Raw genomic sequence first — 19,647 nt, 5'->3', positions numbered from 1 at the left:
ACTAAATGGCAGAAAGCAGCTCCCAGAAGTGGGACAGCTGGTCACCCCAGCCTTGAGGCAATGCACATAAAAAGTGCTATTTTTAAAATGAAATGAATGTTAATGCCCTATCCTGCATAAATATAAATGACAATTCTTGCCAGGAAGACTCGGATTCTAAAATTGACTAAGCAAAGATTTATGTACAAAGGGATGCTCATCACAGTACATTGCTTCTTTTTTTTTTTTTTTTTTTTGAGACAGAGTCTCACTCTGTTGCCCAGGCTAGAGTGAGTGCCGTGGCGTCAGCCTAGCTCACAGCAACCTCAAACTCCTGAGCTCAAAGGATCCTCCTGTCTCAGCCTCCCGAGTAGCTGGGACTACAGGCATGTGCCACCATGCCCGGCTAATTTTTTCTATATATATTTTTAGCTGTCTATATAATTTCTTTCTATTTTTAGTAGAGATGGGGTCTCGCTCTTGCTCAGGCTGGTACATTGCTTCTAACAGTGAAAAATGCCCAGCAGTAAATAAACTTTGTACAACCAAATGATGTACATTTATGCAGCCATTAACAATATTTTCAATGAATATTTATTGATATAAAAATTCTCACAATACACATTAAGTTTAAAAAATCATTAAAAATCATTACCACTTATGAATACAGGTAAAAGACTTAAGGAAGTAGATCAACAGTTGACAATGATTATCTCTGGGTGGTATAATTAATTTATTTTAACTTTCTTCCTTTATATGTTTCTGTGTTATCCAAATTCCCTACAATGTATCATTTCTATAAGCAGAAAAAAATGTTGCTTATAAGTCAATCATTTTTTATTAAAGTTTTCCCAATTGATCCTTCTTGCTATTTTTAACTTTCCTACTTTTTCTTACCCTAGTCTAAGCCTTCAGGTGCCAGGGGACATCTGGCAATGTCTGCAGACAATATTGGTTGTCACAATAGGGGAAGGAGAGTGCTACTGGATCTAGTGGATAAAGGTCAGGGACTTAGCTGAACATCCTACAACACACAGGACAGCCCCCCCACAAAAAGAGAATTATCCAGCCTACTATCAATAGTGCAGAGGCTCAGAAATTTTGGTTTAGGATAAAAAAAATGAGTATAACAGTAAGAGTGGGTTAAAATGCTGTATTAACTCTGAGGGAGTTCACGTTTTCATTTCCAAAATAAGAAATGTATATTTTGAGTTGATGAAAATTTAATATAGGTTTTGACCCAACTTCCTTATTAAGATAACATATTTCCCAATTTTATGGAAAATATCTCCAGAAATTCTACTCCTAACCTATGCATGCCTCTTGTCAAACTAGAAGATTTTTCTCAGTTTAAGCATACAGAGACCAATCTTGTGTAAAAGTTAAGTACTGGTAACAAAAACGTTTTAAAGTAAGATCGTAATATCTTTAAAGGAGTATCTAGTCATCTTATCATATGTACTCCAGTAATGGTAAGCTGAAAAATTAAGGTGGAACTAGTCTAGTCTAACTAGTCTAAAAACTAGTCTAACATAAAGGCATTTAATTGTATGAAACAGACACATACTCACATACGCAGAAAATGAGTTATGCAAACTCATACAAAATTACTTCCTATTATCATGTCAGATTCAGGGAGTGGTAACAAAGCCAAAGTACAAATGAAGTACCCTCTCCAATCTAAGTTACTAAATACCAATCCACTCTATAATAATTTATTTTATTGTTTGGTTATAACAAATCATAACAGAGCATAAAGGGTGGGTAGATAAAATAGTAGTGGGATAAAGAAGATGACAGGATGGAAAGATGAGAGCAGAAGAGGACAGAACACCACCAGAGATGAACAAGGGATGACTCAGACAGAAAAAAAGACGCAATAAGAAATTGTGCAATTTAGGCCAGGTGTGGTGGTGCATGCTTGTAGTCCAGTTACTTGGGAGGCTAAGGCAGGAGGATCACTTGAGCCCAAGAGTTCAAGGTTACAGTAAACTCATGATCATGCCACTGTACTCCAGCCTGGGCGACAGAGTAAGACTCTAACTCTTCAAAAATAAAATAAATGAATTTAAAAATAAAAAGGGGGCCGGGCGAGGTGGCTCACGCCTGTAATCCTAGCACTCTGGGAGGCCGAGGTGGGCGGATCGTTTGAGCTCAGGAGTTCGAGACCAGCCTGAGCAAGAGCGAGACCCCATCTCTACTAAAAATAGAAAGAAATTATATGGACAGCTGAAATATATATAGAAAAAATTAGCCGGGCATGGTGGCGCATGCCTGTAGTCCCAGCTACTCGGGAGGCTGAGACAGGAGGATCGCTTGAGCTCAGGAGTTTGAGGTTGCTGTGAGCTAGGCTGACGCCACGGCACTCACTCTAGCCTGGGCAACAGAGTGAGACTCTGTCTCAAAAAAAAAAAAAAAAAAAAAAAAAAGAAAAAAAAAAGGAATCATGCAACTTATTTCTGAGTGAAAATGAAGGAAGAGAATAATGCATGTAAGCAAGAATGTGAAGGAAATAAGGGGAAATAAAATACTGAAGAAATATGGTAGAAAGAGATCAGCAGGAAAGGTGATATGGAGTTTATAGCCCCTTTATTAGATCCAATAAAAATAATTTTCAAATCTTCAATCTCTGACATGCTATTAGTAACATTTGGTTGTATAGATTCTCCATCACCCCCCTTTTCTCCCCAATTAAAAATGATTCTCTAGGGGAAAGATACCTAATGCCCTCCTGGTCATGCAAAACTCTCCCATTCTTCTGCTCAAAGATCAGAAAAGGAGGGGTAGATTCAATCACTGTCATTTTTGGTGACCTATTCACAGTGAACATCAATTGAGGGTAGTTGTTTCATTTTGTCTATGCAGCACTATTCCTTCTGATGGGGAACAGCTCTTCAATCTCCATCCCAAGAGGCTGCAGTGGGACTATCAATTACAGTGTCCTGTCCTCCCCTTGGCCTCTAGATTGAGCATAGACTTGACCACTCATGGTATTGCCCCCCTACTGCCTACAGAGAATGGTGAAAAGAGAGGGTACATGACGCCCAGCAAGGGCAACCAGAATTCCTCTATCAAGCTCTCTTCCTCCAGAGCCAGAGCTGAAATATCACATGGTCTGCAAGTGCCACTGGCCATCTTTTGATCCCAGAAAGAGCTGTCCTGACAATGAAACCAATGTCAGCACATGAGAGTCAGTGACAGGGTGCCCCAAAGACCATGTCTGAGACTTGATTCCAACCATGCCTAGACTTTTAGGTCATATAAGCAAATAAAACCCTTTTTGGCTTTGAGTTGGGTTTCTGTTACTTCCAACTAAAACAGCTCTGGTTGGTAAACTGTTTAACACTGTTAAAGAGAGGTCTGGTAAGTCAGTATGTCAGAACTATAATCCGTGAATTACCCAGGCCCTTTCTATTTACATACTACATCTCAGCTGATACCGTAACTTCAGGTAATGAGTTTCAAAAATATAAAACTTAATGTTTAAAGTAGAAACTCATTTAAAATGACATGCATATAATTTATTTATTTCAATATCTAACAAGCATCCCTACTAAACTGAGATTTGATGCTATAAACTTCCACTATTGATGTCAAATACTCCACAATAACCTCAGCTCACTTTCATCTTTCTAGAGTTCTACCCTTTTAATCTCTCTAGCCTCTTCACTATCCTAATCATTTTATTTTTCCTAGTCTAAAATTTCTCTAGTTTTAGTGTGTATTTGTCAAGTAGAAACCCTAATCACACATGCAGGATTCCTGGCCAGAACAATATATGTTTTTGTACATGTGACCAAAGATAGACAAAACTTTTTTGTGTCCAGGCTCCCTCCAGTCCAGCACTTTGCTCACATTTTTGGCCACAACAGCACATCAAGCCAAAGGAAGTAGATAGATGGTCCTCAGGAACACTTAGGAATGTATAATGCACTTCTCCCTTGATTTCAATCAAGTCTGGAGCCATTATTTTGAAATCAAAACATAATTACATCACCCCTATGTTCTACAACTGGCAAAAAGCCTCCCATGTACAAGATGTTTAATGCTAATGTCTGCTGATTAAGGAGAGTTCCAAGCGAAGAGGGCTTGGAAGAGAAATGGAGAATGCCCAAAGCATGAAGAAGGACGGATAAGTTTCTGCTAAGCTTAAGCTGTATCAGCACAAACTCAGACTGATGTTACAACCAAGATAGATGGGGAAGAGGAACTGTTAAAGGGCAAATTTGACCAAAGGGTATTTTATCACCAAAAAACCCCCTAAGGAAATAAAGCATCAAAGCCAGACATCATTAATAAAGGCAAAGTGGTAAGTGTGTGAAGGAAAGATTCAATAAAAAACCACCTCAACTCCTTTTCCATCCTCTCCCACCTCCTACTGAAAATGAAACTCCATAGGAGTGATAACTAAGGCCAGACCTTTGTATTAAGTATTTCTATTGGTTGGACTAAGGTGGAACCATAGCATGCATTTTGGAAAAAACAAAAACAAAAAACTCTTCCTTCTGCCATAATGGGCAAAGGCAACTCCGATTAACTCTTCGAGTAAGTTGGAGAATCGAAGAAGCTAAGCACAAGGGAACTTTTGGGAGTGATGGAAATGTTCTATATCTTGTTTGTGGTGGTGGTTACATGGCAATATGTTTGTCAAAACTCATCAAACTATACACTTAAAATGAGGAAATTTTGACTGGTCGGAGTACAGTGGTGTTTACAACTAATTGATCACAAACAGTTACAGATTCCTTTGTTCCTTCTCCACTCCCACTGCTTCACTTGACTAGCCTTTGAAAAAAAAAAAAAGAGTGGATATTTTACTGCATGTTAAATTAGGCCTCAATAAAGTTGATGATCGATTAGGGGGCAGTGCTAGAGGGAAAAGAAGGACAAACTCCCCAGGCAGACAGGTGGAAGGTATTTGAGAAGACCACTATAGGATGGAGGACATGCCCAAGGGCATGGGGTAGGAGAAGTGGAACTTTGCACATAATATTTTGCCTAACACCAGACCTTACTCCATAGATAGCCAGAAGTTCATACTTCCAATAATACCTTGTATTAAAACTTCACTAGGAATTGCCTAAAGTGGAGACAAATAAATCCCAGTCTATTCTTGGTGGGCCAAATGCCCCTAAATTTTCTCAATGGAGTTAAAATTCAGCATAAAATGAAAAACACAGAAGCTAAATTACCTTCTGAAGTAAGAAGTAAATAAAGTAAGAGGGATCATCTCTCCTCTGCCACATTCTCCTAAACAAAAGTTAGCATTCCTATCACCCCTGCCCCAAAGTTGTAGTAAAATCCCTGGAAGCCCCTTCATTGACCTTCCTCCAGTTTTCCCTTACTTTAAAAAGCTAAAAGCACCAGGATGATTTAAACCTATTATCTGTCAGTAGCAACTCTCATTAGAATTAGAACTTCTTTATAATCTTTTAACCACTGGGCAATACACAGAACTTTCATACTTCAAGAGATAGTAAAAACTTTCAAGAGGAAATCGTGGGCGTTCTGCTTTGCTCAAACAGTTTAAAGGAGTATTTTTCAGTAGCTTTCAACCAAGTTCCAGGGTCAGTAAAAATTCATGATGAAATAGGAATTAACTTTCAGTTTCCAAGGCTGGAGCTACTGGCATTAGATAATATTCCCTCTCCTTCCCATCCTATAGCTAATCTATCTCGGAGAACTGTCTCTCAGATTTGCCCCTCTCTCTCCCACACCTTCTGCCCATGTCTACCAGACTCTCATCACTTCATATTTTGTTTCCTGAAAGTTCTCTTGTTCTCTCTGGCTCCCTGTTCTATTACTTATCCTCTTCAACATGCCTGAAAATGTATTTACTTGTTTAACCACTTCCTTACACCCTGCTTCTTTCCTATAATTGGACGAATTATCTCAAACCATTTTTTTCAATTTGTTCCTCCCCTGCTTAAGTATTCATTCATTCAACAAATATTCAGTGAACACCTACTCTATGTAAGACTTTGTACTAGGCTCTACAGGAAGTGAAAAAACGGCATCTCAGGGGGTTTATGGTATTGTGGGATTGGTAAACATACACACAAATACAGTAATTATAAGACATAAATTTGTATGAGTTAATAAGAGAGAGAAAAAAGTGATAGTGGGGGTTCAGAATCTGAACTGTCAGCTAGATGTCAAGTGAAGTTGGAATTGATATAGAAGAAATAGAATGAGAGAGACAAGAGAAAGGATGCTGAGGTCTCCAACCTGAGGGACTAGGACAGAAACAGTGTCATTAACAGGCTTAGGGACATCAGGAGGAAATACGAATGGAAGAGGCATGCCAGAAGACTTGGCACAGCTAATGGGCTTGCCAAACTCCACATCACACACAGCACATGATCAGAGATGAGATTTCTGTACTACTTTAAGATGGTAGAAACAGTCTGAGAAATATAGCTTCAACACCAAAATAGCAGAATTGTCAGAACTGATGATTTGAAGGGACAATGGCATAGAGTATAAAAGTGGAACTATCCCAGAAAAAAATCTAGGCCATGTGGCTCCTGTAGGTAGGTATGAGGGAATATGGTGGGAAAGGGAGGTTACAAATATACAATCTATTGGCCTAAACAGCTGTTTCATCTAGGAGAGTTTACCTGGCTTTGCAAATGTGGGGTTTTAGACTGTTTTTGCACTGTTTTAATACTCAGCATCTTAACACATCATGAGGACCTCCTTTTTTCTTTTCTTTTCTCTTTTTCTTTCTTTTTTTTTTTTTTGTTTTGTTTTTTGGCTTACTACACAAGCAGAGAGGGGCGTCCTTATTAAACAGATTCAGGTAGTTATGACCATTCCACAGAATTTATGGTGCTATCCATTGTGTCTGGGAACTTGGTGTGAAGAGGACTAGCATGCCACTCATTACTTTGCTGCTGGTGATCCTTCTAGGTCTAACTGACAAACCCTGTTCCACAAATGCTGACTTGTCTTACAGTTGCTAAAAGCACCTATGGGTAATATATGAGACAGATATCCATTGGCAGCACTGGCAAGTCAAGACTAGCAAATACTTTCAAAATAAGAAGCAATGAGATATGATAGCTGCCTTCAATTCCTTTGGGAGTAAGGCAGGTGGACCTAAAAACAAATCAACATACAACTCTGTGAATATACTAAAAACCATTTAATAATACAGTTTTTTGTTTTTTTTTTTTTAAGAGACAAGGTCTCGCTCTGTTGCCCAGGCTGGAGTGCAGTGGCACAATCATAGCTCACTGCAGCCTCAAATTCTTGAGCTGAAGGCATCCTCCCACCTCAGTCTCCCAAGTCACTGGGACTACACGTGCGTTCCACCACATCTGGCTAATTTTTTTTAGAGATGGCGTCTCGCTATGCTACCCAGACTAGTCTCAAACTTCTATCCTCCAGCAATCCTCCTGCCTCAACCTCCCAAGTAGCTGAGAAATAAAATACTTTATTGTAAATTATATCTTAATAAAACCATTATTTAAAAAAAAAATAAACATGTTTTAACCAAAATGTTAGTTTCCAGAAATGTTATATCCGAGGAACTTAGCTATTGACCTTAAAATATTTATACTGCTGGAAAATTTTATAAAATGGAAGCCCTGCTAAATTGGTGTGACAAAACCATTATCATTCTAGCTAAAAAGAAAAAATTGAACAGTCTCTTGTCCTTCACTGTAATAGGAGCTGATCTGTATCACACATCAAAATCTGCCTTTAAGATCTGAATGACATTTTTTAAAAGGGCACTTTTCAGATTTAACCACAGTGTTGAATACCATAATTATAGCATGTCACTAATACATCTTTCCTTGTAATCTACCCCAGAACTTCCTTCCCTGTAATCCTCTACAAGGGAAAGATCCTTGTGTTTATCCACTGATACTGCATTTAATGATTTCCCTCTTCCCCTAATAATCACTACCCCAGCTTTTGTCTCTGGAATCACTCCAATCTGCCCTATGTCGCAACCCATTCCCTAACTTCTACTAATAAATACCATACCAGCTGTCTGCTTGCTGTTGAGGTAACAGTAGGTTATTTGTGCCTTTGTAGATTCAAAGTGGGTCAAGAATATAAGAAGCAGACTGTAAGCCCCTTGAGAGATAGGACTGTGTCTTGTACATTGCTAGAACCGCTCAATATTAAGCAGAGTACCTGGTACACAGGATGTCTGATAAATATTTTCGCCTCCCATTAAGCTAAGGCACATCACAAAAAGAATGAACCAAAAAATAACCAAGTGACCAGACTATTCTAAGGCATAAGTATATTTAGGAGAAAGCAGGGTAAGTCCCAACTTCAATCCTGATGTCTACAACAGTTTGTCTCTACAAGGACTAAACGGCAAATTTTAAAACAGACTGTGATAAAGCTATGACTGAAGGCCAGAACCTTACAATTTAAAAATCACCATATCTTTTCAATTTTTTTCTCCCAAATTATCTTGGGAGGAAACAAGTTGATCCAAAATCCAACGACAGTTTATTATCTAATCAGTCTCTGCTTAAGCAGCCTACTACTAGGTAGCTCAAAGATCGACTGCTCGCCACAGATGGGTGGGCGGCGTTAGGGCCACACAAAGTAAAGAATGTTTACAGACTGATATTTCTTCAACTGAAAAAACTGATATTTCTTAGTATCTACTTTGTAAGTTTATTATGAGGATTACATGAGTTAGTACTTTTAAAACACATAGAACAACAGTACCTAGCACAAAGTAAACACTATGTAAGTGCTTGTTATAATAACAGAGTATCTTTTGATCAGTTTCCAAGTATATTCATTCATACCTTAGAGATCTACAAAAGCCTAAAGAAATTACTAAGTTTAGAGAGAAGTTCCAATTGTGCAGTTTTTAAATCTAAGGCTTGAAAGAAAGAGGTCCCAGGGAATGTTTAATGCAAGCTCCCCATTTCATGGTTGAAGGAATTAATCATATACCTCATAATTGTAGAGAAATTCATAGGTTACAAAAAGCTTTCACAACTATTATAAAGTTTTATCCTCACAACAGTTTGTAAGGAATGTAAGGCAAGTATAACTAACTCCATTTACACATGTGGAAACTGAACCAGAGGGGTTAAGTGACTTGCCCAAGGTCACACAGTAAGTGAAAATGTCCACATTAGAATCCATGTCTCTTGATGCCCAGTCCAGACCTCTTTTCTCTATAACATGCTGCAGCTTGATCCCTGGGATTACTTGAGTCATATTTGGAATCAATGGAACCTAAACGAAGATTCTATTGCAAGTGCTAACTTGAAAAATTAAGGCAATTCTGTTAAATGGAATTAGAGGTAATCAAGAGTTGGCAAAACGCTTACCTACACATGAGCTATAGTATTTATTAAATGCCATGATTACACACATTCACACACTGCCCAAGACAAATTTTCAGAACAGTCTTCAAAGGGACAGTTCTCCTTAATATGCCATTCATAGATTACCAGACCCTGAGAATATTAGTGTCAGTTTAAGAAAGAAAAGGCTGCCACATCCCTTAAACTAAACCCAGAAGAAAAAGGCTTGCCCTAGAGGATGGCGAAGACGTGGAGCCTAACTAGGCTCTACGGAATTACACGCAGGTTGCAAACTCCCATCGACAAATGAGTACCGACCATCCCAGCCTGTGAATCAGCTCGCATTTATCTGGCGGCATCTTCCCCAGGGGCTCACCACCCCCGGGCAGCAATCTGAAACCAGGCAGCTAAAGGTGAAAATCCACTGGCCACCGTTTGCAGGAATCCAAATAACCTCACAGAAAGGTTGGCTGGCGGTAGAAGTGGCACCGCATGCCAACACAGGACGTTATTTTAAGCGCGTGTCCCCACGAGAGACTATCGGATCCACCAGATCATCACCTCCCACCAACGGGGATTTTTCCTCAGCCACACTGGGGGACTAGGCTATCTGGCCCAGGCCAGCCCTACCGAATACAGACGGTGGCCCCCTTTCCACTCGTAAACCTGCTCTGCCCCCAGCTCAAGAAGCGTGGCAGGGGGTCTGAGACACCCCGGAGACAGGCCTCCCTCGGCTGCCTTAATCATCAACGCCCAAAAGAGGAAGGTGCCACAGCGAACGGCAGGCGGGCAGGGCCGAGGGTTTTGAAACGCTTGGAAGGGGTGGTGCAGGCAGGGCCTGCCCGGGCCCTCGCTCTCCCGCCCCCTCCCCAGCCTGACAGCCGGCGGCGCGGCGCGGGCCCCTCCCCAGGGCGCCGGTCCCCGGGGCGCGTTACCTTTGTGTAGAGCTCCGACGCGGCCATGGCGGGCCCCACGAGCCGACGCCCCCCGCCTGTGCGGAGGCCGCACCTCGCCTGGGCTGCCGCCCGCGCCGACTAGGAAGCGCCCGGCAGCGCCGGCAGGGAGCAGGGCAGGGCTGGGCCGGGCCGGGCGCGCCGCGCGGGGCGGGGCGGGGTGGGGCGCCTCAGGCGCGGGCGGCCCGCGGGGGCCTCCCCATCACTCCCGGGCTCGCCGCGAGCCGCCGCGAGCGCTCCGCGTGCCCCGGGTCCTCGGGGTCGCCGCCGCCGCCGCCGCCGCAGCCACCTCGGCGGCCCGTGATGCTGCCGCCGCCGCCGCCGCCCTGTGCATTGTGGGAACGGGAGGAGGCTGCGCCCGAGCGCTGCCACCGCGGCTGCTCCGGGCTCTCTCGGGCTCACGCTGCCTCCCATCGGCTGCGGGCACTGAACAGCAGCAGCAGCCTAGCAGCCTGCGCCGCCGCGGCTCAGACACCCGCCCAGGACACCCGCCCGGGGGCGCGGCGCACCCCGGACGCCCCCAACCCCGAGCTGGCCCTGAACCGTAAAGAAGAGCCCGACCCGAGGCAGGGGCAGGGGCAGGGGCAGCACCAGCAGGGCGGTCACTGTGTCCAGGTGAACGACTGGGAGCTGCTAGGCTGCTTCTCCTTCCTCCCAGGCATTTCTAGGAAGGGATTTAGGGCTGGAAAATAACCTAGAACTCCAGAGTAGCCTTGTCAACAGCAGTGACATGAAAGCTGGGCAGCGCAGGACGGGGAATTGGAGGTGAAGATGGATCACCAAGGTCACTCCCGACACCTCGGCATCTGCAGCAGTCTCATGATGCCAGAGCTTAGGAGCCGGTTCTAAGCTACAGAAACTTAAGCGATCTTGAAACAAGATACTTCCAGGGGACAGCCCAGGTGTCTTTTTCCTAGACCTGTGCGTTTGCAGAGGTGCAGGTAACCTTCTGTCCCAGCTCTCTTTTCGGTCCTGTTCCCCCCTGGTGATTGTCGGCTTCGTGGTGCCACCTGAAGCTGATCCAGATGCCAACTGAAAATGCCAGGTCTAAGTGGAAAATCTATACCTGCAATTTAACTCTATATTAAAAGATCAAAGCCCTCACTCTCCTAGTAGTTATCCCTGCACATCAAGCAGAGTGGTCTTTCTACCCCCAACCCTATGCTGTCTTCACCCTCTATCTCCTCCCCACCCTCACTTTGGCTTCTGGTTGAATGATCCTCATATGTGTGTGTGTGTGTGTGTGTGTGTGTGTGTGTGTATTTTTTAATCCCAGCCTCTTTTTACTGTCTCGCTTCTCATTTCTTTGAACTGTAAGTGGTGCCATGCCCAGTGCCTGTCATGGTAATCTGGGACCATTCCTATCAAGAACAACTGTCACAGCTGGGGCTCCTGGTTATGTGTGCGCTGGGGCATGTGTATTTGAAGAAAGACCATTCACTGAAAGGGAGAAGGGAGAAGGGGCCAGACCTCTCCTCCTTTTGCTCACGGGCCCACAATCTCCTCAGAAACGCCAGAGGGAATGGCTACAGATTCTAAAGTCCTACAGAATTGTCTCTGTTCCTTCCCATTCTAAAACCAAATTTCTTTCATGTTTCTCAGACTCACCCTTTCTACACCCATACATAAAAAGAGAACACATGTATAGTTATGACCAGTGGAACAGAAAGAGCACTGAACTGAGATTTTGGAGGCCTGGCTTCCACCCGTTGCCTTGGGTAAGCTGGTAACCACTCTGTTTTCTCACCCTTCAGATAATACCTACCTCTGAGGACTTGACAAATGCTGAGTATACTGATAAAAAAAGCCAAAACACTGAAAGAATTCTTAAACGTGTGCATGCTTTTTCTTAATGATGAGAGAAAAAGAAGTTGGTACTATCCTTTTATAATTCCTGAACACATACATTCAGCCACTCAAATATTTGAGGCCCTAGTAAGATGAGGGTGGTGGGGATGAGGAGGAGGAGAAGAGTTTTGTACTCTTGACCTTACCTTCCTTACCTCATTCAGAAAAAGAGAAGACTTAAAAACAGAAGCAGCAACAGGAAGCCCTGGTGGGGGCCTCTTCTACTTTACATGTATATGTTCACAGTCCCAAGCACTTTGTCATTCGTGAAATATGAAAACCAGAGATAGATACAACTTCCAAGGGTTTAGCTCAAAGAGTAGCTAGAGGACAGTGTATTTTAAGTTGATAAAGTTCTCAGGTCCCTGGCCTGGGGGAGCTCACTCCAAGGGGTGGCTGCAGGGGTAGGGGGAGGGGTGGTCCATGCTGCATGGGCATATATAGTAGTAATTCTAATTCTGTAAGATTGGCCCAGTTCTAGAGGCAGAAGCAAACTGCTGTGTTACTGGTTATAGTACATTAATTGACATTTACATATCCTAATATGTAATGTTTCAGAGGACTAGGTACTGGGCATAGGTGACATGTGAGAGGGTGGGGAAGAATTCCAAATAGCTCAATGAGAGATCCAAATGGTGAAGTGATGGGAGATCATTTATGATTGAAGGACATGTGGAGACGCAGCATGAGGAAACTAAGCTATGAAGCAGAAAAACAAAACACGAATAGAGTGAGGCTGACCGAAAAGACTTTTGAAAGATGGGAGACAAGTATCAGGAACTGCTTGGATTGTCCCTCCTCACTGCCCCGACTCCAACCAGCTATCCCAGGTCCCCTCACCTCTGAACTTAGGGGGATTAAAAAAAGTGCTATACTTAACTCAAAAGGTACAATATTTAATTCACTATCAAATAAATATGTGAAAATTTTATATGTAAACTGTATTATAAATGTAACCTATTATCATTACTATTATTTTTATTCCGAGTGCCTATTACTGTAATTCTAGAGTCTAATCCTGTGTGTTCCAAAATGTCTGTCCAATCTCTGGTCCTTTGTTTTCCAGTCTTCTAGCCTAGGTCCTGACTCTGACCAGCTTCTGTAGCTCTATGCCTAGCTCTACAATACTAGCTTCCTTCAATCAGTTGATTTTTCTGGATCTTGAAATACTTCCAGCCCAACTCCATAGCACTTACCTACTTTACATTGCCTTGATCTCCCTGAATTACTCAATTTTATAGTACTTACTAGCCCCTCTCATCCCAGACTTCCAATAACCACAGACACACTTGCCGTCCGTGTGACAATGTTCTGTTTTTCTCCATTGTATGCTATGATGGGTGGAAGCTCTTGAGGAGTGAAAATGACTTAGATTCAAATGACCTAGCTTCTAGTCCCGGTTCTAACCTGCAGCAAGTCAAGTGAGGTAAAGTACCATTTTCATCACCTCGTATCCAAGGTCATACTATCAACATGTTGATATTGACCTTGATTATCTTGTTCAAGTAGCGTTTATCAGGTTTCTTCATTGTAAATTTGTTTTTCCCCTCCTGCAAAATTCATATGTTGAAGTCCTAACTCCCAGTACCTTAGAATGTGACTGTACAAGTTCTCAACTGACAAGTTCTTTTTAAGGAGGTAATTAAGTTAAAAATGAGGTCAATGGACTTGACTAATTCAGTATGACCGGTGTCCTTATAGAGATTAGTGGTGGCAGGGTCTGGGGAAGGGGCGGCAATGCCATGTCTGGCTGCGAAGGTGGCAAGAAAAAGCCCCTGAAACAACCCAAGAAGCAGGCCAAGGAGAAGGACGAGGAAGATAAGCCTCTCAAGCAGAAACAAAAAGAGGAGCAGAAGAAACTCGGAGCTAAAAGCGAAGGCCACGGTGGAATTAAGAAATCTGGCAAAAAATAAGGTGTTCCTTGTGCCTAAGGCGATAGTGACCCTTGATTCCTATTTAAACGTCTGTATTCCCTGCCATAACATCTTTTGCCATCTATAGCTAAAATGAAGTGTCGTCTTGAAGTCTACTGTACATTTAAGAATAAAGAATACACTTTTGTGTAAAAAAAAAGAGAGAGAGAGAGAGAGAGAGAGAGAGACGGTTAGGACACAGATGTGTACAGAGGGAAGACCATAGGGAGAAGATGGCCATCTACAAGCCAGGAAAGAGGCCTCAGAAAAAACCAACTCTGCCAACCCCTTGACCTTGAAATTCTAGCCTCCAGAATTTTAAGAAAATAAATTTCTGTTGTTTAAACCACAGCTCTAGCAAACTGATACTATAGTCCCCTTTCCCATACTGTACTCTTTTGAAAGAAGTTATGCTCCGCCTCCTTGAGGATGAGCAGCTATATAAATTACTTAGAATTCTTCTGCATGGGAGATTTGTGTCATCTCCCCCATGTACTCATTTATTCAATCATTTATGTCAGTATGGATTCAGGGATATTTATTTCATACCTTGAGTTATAACCCAGTACTACTTTATTTTGTTGCTCAAATTGTTGAAGCTTTGGCCATTGGGAGCTCTTTGAGTTGGCTCCTGTGTCCCTTTGACGTACCCCCACCATTGTGTGTATTTGTTTTGGATTACTTCCTTACTTTCTAGCACTGAGATGCTCCAGGCTCATTTTGTATATTTCCTCACCCAATCCTAGAATCAACCATTTCTCTAAGAAACCTTTCACTGGAGAATGGTATTAGAAACCAAGATGTGGGCCTCATTGCTACTGGGGTATTGTTGCTTTTAGGCCCTCTCAGCAAGGAAATGTGTGTATACTAGCCTGTGTATGTACACATATCTATATGTAGCCACCTGTGTCTATATTAAGCTAAAAATGAGTTCACAATGATGTCTCCAACTCTAATTTATTACCACATGAATCATTCTAGCCTCCTCCCCTTGCTTTCGCTTTCTGTAAACTCTCACTCCAACAGTAAAATAACTGACCCTTTTTATTTATGTGTTAATATTTTTTAGACATAGGGTCTCGCTCTGTTGCCCAGGCTGGAGTGCAGTGGCATGATCACAGCTCACTGCAACCTCGAATTCCCAAGTTGAAGCGATCCTTCCAGCTCAACCTCCCAAAGCACTGGGATTATAGGCACGAGCCTCCACATTCTGCCAAGCTTATCTTTTTTAATCAGCAAAAAGTCAACTTTTATGTGTATTGTCATTGAGGTGTTCAAATAAGATAAATGAGAAAGTATACTGGAAACTGGACTGTGCTACACAATTTTAAGACATTATTAATCCAATTTTTAGTCCTACCTCTCCCAACTTATTCACTCCCTGCCCTGGACTGGCTGATCCTGTTGTGTTGCAGGATCCAATGAAAGCTGTATCAAGAATTGAGTAACTTCTGAAAGAGCATTTCTGATGGATAACAAAATGAACTTAGATGTCATCCAGAAATGATAATAACTCAAAGATCAGAACTATAAAAATGTATTGACCTATTTGGGTATACAGTACTACCTGGCTGGGTAGTGCTGTGTAGAGCCTCTTTTAACAATTAAGGCATGTCGAATCAACATGAATAAGGAGATACTGGATTTTTATAACTCTCAGAAGTTCTCACACACTAAAGTAGTTGACTGACAATACTGCAGTGTTATATAGAAGTGTATAGGAAGGTATGACACCTGTCATTTTATGTTTGCCTGTCATCTTTTCTATATTTTTGGAAAATTTCCACATTAGTCCTGCCCCCTGATAAAGAAAAATCAAGGGCAACAACATCGCAAGACCCCATCTCTACAAAAAATTAAAAAATTAGCTGGGCATTATGGCACGTGCCTATAGTCCCAGCTACTCAGGAGGCTGAAGCAAGAGGATTACTTGAGCCCAGGTGTTGGCAACTGTAGTGAGCTATGATGACTCCACTGCACTCTAGCCCTAGTGACAGAGTGAGACCGTGTCTCAAAAACAAAAACAAAGGCTGGGCGCGGTGGCTCATGCCTGTAATCCTAGCACTCTGGGAGGCCGAGGCGGGTGGATCACTCGAAGGTCAGGAGTTCGAGACCAGCTCTGAGCAAGAGTGAGACCCCGTCTCTACTAAAAATAGAAATTATATCGACAATTGAAAATATATATATAGAAAAATTAGCCGGGCATGGTGGCGCATGCCTGTAGTCCCAGCTACTCGGGAGGCTGAGGCAGTAGGATTGCTTAAGCCCAGGAGTTTGAGGTTGCTGTGAGCTAGGCTGACGCCACGGCACTCACTCTAGCCCGGGCAACAAAGCGAGACTCAAAAAAAAAAAAAAAAAAACAACAACTTAGGATTGAAAAGTGAGCAAATGTCAGGGACACAGGCTCTGGCCAGAACTTCCATTTGCCAAGAAGCACAGCAGCAGAGATGGGCAAGTTCTGGGACATAAAAGTCGGGCTCCTGGCTTTCAATGTTTGCTGGTGGCAACAGCAGCAACAGCAAGCAGCAGCAGTTTCCATTATCAGACCATTGCTGTAACATGTTTCTGGGGTTGTTCCTGGAAGATTTACAGGATTGTTTCTCCAGCCTTTCCAACAATTTTGGAAGTGATCTGGTAACTTTTGATAAATTCCTTTCTGCTTAAATAAGCCAGAATTTTTGTGATTAAGAACCCTGACCATTATAGTGGTATAGCAGGGGTGAACTATAATCTCAAGAATATAGATTTTTTTTCCCAGAAAATATTTATTGGCCAGGCACTGGGCTAAGTGCTAGGGCAAAATAATAAAATACCTGTTTTATAAGGGAGGTTAACTGAATGAAGGTACTTAAAATGCAAGTGCTAAAACAGTGTTATATGGAAATGGTTATTGTCTTGGAAAATGGAACAATTAACATGATGTGGGGGTGGGGAATATTCACTTTCCTCAAAGATAATGTTTAAGTGCTAAAATATAAGTAGTAGTGTATTAACAGATATCACAAGCTAAGACAAGCCACAGATTAGGGAAAGACATGATGCATATATAACTATCAAATACATATATATTTTTTAAATAAAGAACTTCTACTTCTTCTAGGAAACCTGACCTAAGACACAGGCAAAAAGCAATGGTTGCCAAACATGGAATCCAGAAAATAATGGACTCAGTTCAGGAGAGCAGCCAAGTCTCAAGAGGACAGCTGGTTATTAGGATAAGAAAGCAACAAGTTCAGATTGAAGCAAGGGAGAAGTGGCCTCCAGGGGAGTTTTCTATAGCAAAAGGAAGACTCTATAGATATTTGATATGATAGAAGATTAAAATGATTGTGGCTATGACAGAGGCCAAAAGTACAAGGGGAAAAATAACTGGAATCCCCAGGAAAAACAAAAAGCTATATAGGGAAATGTAATCATAGTATCAACTGTGATCTTCAGTGAACTATTAATCTATAGATAAAGTTGAGAGCACTACTAATAATCATAAAATAGAATGCCAACGTAATTGTAAAAAAACAGATGACAAAAACTGAAAGACAGGGAGAGCGTCAAGGGGAATGATAAGGGTGTTAGTATTGCCGTCTTACACAGTGGAGAGCCAAGAAATACCGTCTATAGCGAATGGAATAAGAAATAAAGGAGAAATTGTATTATTAAACAGTGTAAAGGAAGCTTATAAAGGAATCAAAAGCAATGATATTATGATACTAGAAGGAGGGTGGGAAAGAGAGGTGGGAAGTGCTATGAGCTAAATCTTCACCTATCAGTCATTCATTTATGTCTGAAGTTAAATTATGAAAACAAGAAACAGTGGTATAAAATGCTGTTGAGATATATGGAGGCAACTACCAGAAAAACACAAATAGATTGAGTATTCCAAGTAGTTCTCCCCGTAGGGAACTAAACTTGGTGGCAGAGAGGTGTATTTTGTGATTCTTGGCTTTTCACTATGTCCTTCTGTACCGCTTTACTTCAGAATCACATACAAGCCTAATTTTGACTAAAAAGATGGAAGGAGCAAGAAAAGAAGTCTAATAGGAATTTAATTTAGAACCAAGTTTCAGCTCTATCATTCTTCACTCCGTGGTTGAGCCTTCTGCTTGACAGCATTTGCTCCATTCGGTTCTCTTATAAAAAGTTATGAATTAAGCAATGATCCCAAAGAAACCACTTTTGAATTTTGAGATCCTTCTAGGTCAATTAATGTACATATATGCTTTTACAAAGTTGTGAAGATTCTTCTGAACCATTAAGCACACTTCCCAAACCTCTACCCTCTTTCCTTCATACTCTTCTGGAAAATGACCTCATTCACCCTTCTCCTGTGGATAGGACTGGAGTCATTCAGTATTCCTTTTGCTCACTGACCTCTAGCCACTCACCACTGATTCTTTGAAAGACATGCCAGGGCTGATCATACCAGCTCTTGCCCTCCTGCCTCCTTTGTGTCTTTGTTTTTTCTTTAATACTTTTTGTTTTGCCTATAACCACACTCTTATCCTGACTGGTAACACTAGTGCCACAGACCTAACTCATAGGTATTCAAGTCAGATGTTTATAATCAGTAGTGTCTACCAACTTTCTAAAAATAACATATTAAGTCTTTCTTTTAGCAAGTACATTTATAGCGATTGCAGCTTCTCATATTGATATTAAAGTGTTTGAGAATTAAGGAAGATATAATTATTGTTCTGTAACTTATAGGCTTGGTCTGAGAGAAAGCTGCCCACTGGTGGCTCTGCCTCAGGTCTTTATCCTTAAATTAAAATTTAGCTGCTCTATAATGGTGATTTCTGTAATAACTCAACTAGTGACTTGCATTTATGGACAAGATTATTAGAAATATTAGCTTGTATAGATGCAGAAAAGCTGGGGCCCACAGTACTCTAATCAGCCTTACTAAGTTATTGGCAATGGGGCAGTAAGAAGCCTTGGAAATCAGATGCAGAATACTTGCAAGGTTATGATCACAAACAAGAGCAGAAAAGCAGTGAACACTTAGTGTGTCCTTATGATAGAAAATCAGGTATACCAATTTCAGTGATGTGTAAGGCTTATGAGAGCAAAGATCTTTGACATTTTTTTCATTCACAGAAACATTGAGTATAAAGGCCTGGACCCAGAATCAAATATCTCTCTGCATCCAAGTCCTTAATCTGGTTTCCCACTTAATATTCCATTTCACTTTATTCATTCAAGAAGTATTTGAGTATGTAGAAACTGTTTCTAGGTGCTAGGGATGCAATGCAATATTTAGAGCTCTAAGGAAGTTAAAAGTTGAGCTGAAATGAGAATGGAAAAGAGCTACTACATAAGCTATGAACCAGGGGAAGTGCTTAATGGAGAAGAAACAACTGTTGAACACAGGCAGGAATGACCTTCAAGGGTTTTAGAGGTTATATATAATGTACATTTTTAAAAAATCACTGTGGCTGCTACACTAAGAACGGAAGCAGGGGTGGGGAGATGTTGCACAATGTGGACAAGGGAGCAGGAGCGGAAAGTGATGTTAGGAGCCACAGCAGTTGTCCAGGTAGGAATATTAGTGGTTTGGGATATGGTGCCAGCAGTGAAGAGAAATGGACAAATCCAGTATATTTTAGTGGATGTTGGTCACTGCCTCGTAACAGGAGGAACTAAGGATGACTCCAAGGTTGGTTT

General features: G+C 41.7%; 2 protein-coding genes across 2 annotated transcripts in view; one reads left to right on the top strand and one right to left on the bottom strand.

Annotated features, from left to right (window-relative positions):
- The window catches only part of MYO5A (myosin VA), a 195,255-nt gene extending 184,998 nt beyond the window's left edge, over positions 1-10,257 (bottom strand). Inside the window, exon 1 of the mRNA XM_069459699.1 lies at positions 10,208-10,257. Within this exon, the coding sequence (XP_069315800.1) occupies positions 10,208-10,234 (27 nt within the window). The 5' untranslated portion in view covers positions 10,235-10,257. The remainder of the gene's footprint in view (positions 1-10,207) is intronic.
- Positions 10,258-13,815: 3,558 nt separating this feature from the next.
- LOC138375812 (translation machinery-associated protein 7-like) lies at positions 13,816-13,986 on the top strand. Its single transcript, XM_069459673.1, has one exon. It carries the CDS (start codon positions 13,816-13,818, stop codon positions 13,984-13,986), a length of 171 nt encoding a protein of 56 aa, XP_069315774.1.
- The last annotated feature ends 5,661 nt before the right edge of the window (positions 13,987-19,647 follow it).

This window comes from Eulemur rufifrons, chromosome 2 (genome assembly GCF_041146395.1).
Source record: "Eulemur rufifrons isolate Redbay chromosome 2, OSU_ERuf_1, whole genome shotgun sequence".
In the NCBI taxonomy this organism is placed as follows: domain Eukaryota; kingdom Metazoa; phylum Chordata; class Mammalia; order Primates; family Lemuridae; genus Eulemur; species Eulemur rufifrons.
The sequence above is the reverse complement of the archived record's forward strand: the minus strand, read 5'-3'. Positions and strand labels throughout refer to the sequence as shown.

What these genes read in the sequence shown, in the direction of transcription:
- LOC138375812 (XM_069459673.1), top strand. Translation starts at nt 13,816, where the DNA reads ATGTCTGGCTGCGAAGGTGGCAAGAAAAAGCCCCTGAAACAACCCAAG.